Consider the following 1101-nt stretch of genomic DNA (forward strand, 5'->3'; position numbering starts at 1 on the left):
TAAAAAAAACTTTTATAATGGAATACCATTATTATAGAATAAAAAGTAACCCTATCTGACAAAAAGGATCCACCATCATATTATATATCTTATTCTAACATATATTCATAAAGTTCTGAAATTTCCAACATTACAATGTCCAAAAAAACTTGCAGATGCGAAAACAATAAATTCTGTGCAAATGTGAAGACACGAACTGTCACTGAACAGAAAGACTTTCCATACCTTCAGTGGTGGCTGTTACTACATCAGAGAACATGCCATCCCCCAGCATATTTTTGCCCTGAACCTGGAACTCATAGGTATGGCCAGGGGATAGATTATGTATAGTTATACTGGTGCTTCCAGCCGGCTTTACATCTATTTGAGACCAAGTTCGAAAACCTAATGCTCGGTACCTAAAGAAAAATGAGAAAAGAAAAATTAGTAACACTTATTTCTAACTGAATTAGAAATGTTTGTTACCATAACTACTGCTCATATTCAGTGTATCCTGCTCTGTCTACATTCATCTTAAAACCTACACCATTCTATACTAAGCAGAATGATTAAATTACCATATAGTATATTGCTGCTCCCAGTCTTTGCCCCCAGGATAGCCAGGTAACCAAGATAATTTCACACTAAATGGATCTGTTTCACTTGTGATGTTGTATGGTGGATGAGGTGTTGTGCCTTCCACCAGTAGCTGTGTTGCTGTTACCAAAGTTGCAATTTCATTGCTAACCATGCACTCATAATATGCATGATCACTTTTTCGGAGAGAACGGATGGTAAGATTTCCTCCCACAATGTCAGTACGATCCCTTGGCAGATTTTGGTTATCACGCTGAAAATGACATCAAAAGAGATCAGTATATCATGTAGTTTTCAACCTTTTCAATCATCTCTCTAGAGCAAAGGTTTCTGATGGTGGTCCCCAGACCCCTGATCCTAGAGGAAGAATGGAGGGTTGTAAGCAAAATGTTTGATTTCTTCAGAAAATGTGTGAATATGCTTTCACATATAAAATTTCAAAAAAATTATCATCGCAGCCAATTTAGCTACATAACTGTAATTTGTTATACTAAAGAGAACCAATAGACTGATAGAAACATGCAG

The 1101-nt window shown here is 36.3% G+C and overlaps 1 protein-coding gene across 1 annotated transcript in view; it reads right to left on the minus strand.

Moving 5' to 3' along the window:
- LOC119592773 (protein turtle homolog B-like) overlaps positions 1-1101 on the minus strand; it is a 45158-nt gene that overhangs the window by 31288 nt on the left and 12769 nt on the right. The window contains exons 9-10 of the mRNA XM_037941705.1: positions 558-830; positions 226-398 (exon numbers count right to left, since the gene is read on the minus strand). Of these exons, the coding sequence (XP_037797633.1) occupies positions 226-398; positions 558-830 (446 nt within the window). The remainder of the gene's footprint in view (positions 1-225; positions 399-557; positions 831-1101) is intronic.

This window comes from Penaeus monodon, chromosome 30 (assembly GCF_015228065.2).
Source record: "Penaeus monodon isolate SGIC_2016 chromosome 30, NSTDA_Pmon_1, whole genome shotgun sequence".
Lineage (NCBI taxonomy): Eukaryota > Metazoa > Arthropoda > Malacostraca > Decapoda > Penaeidae > Penaeus > Penaeus monodon.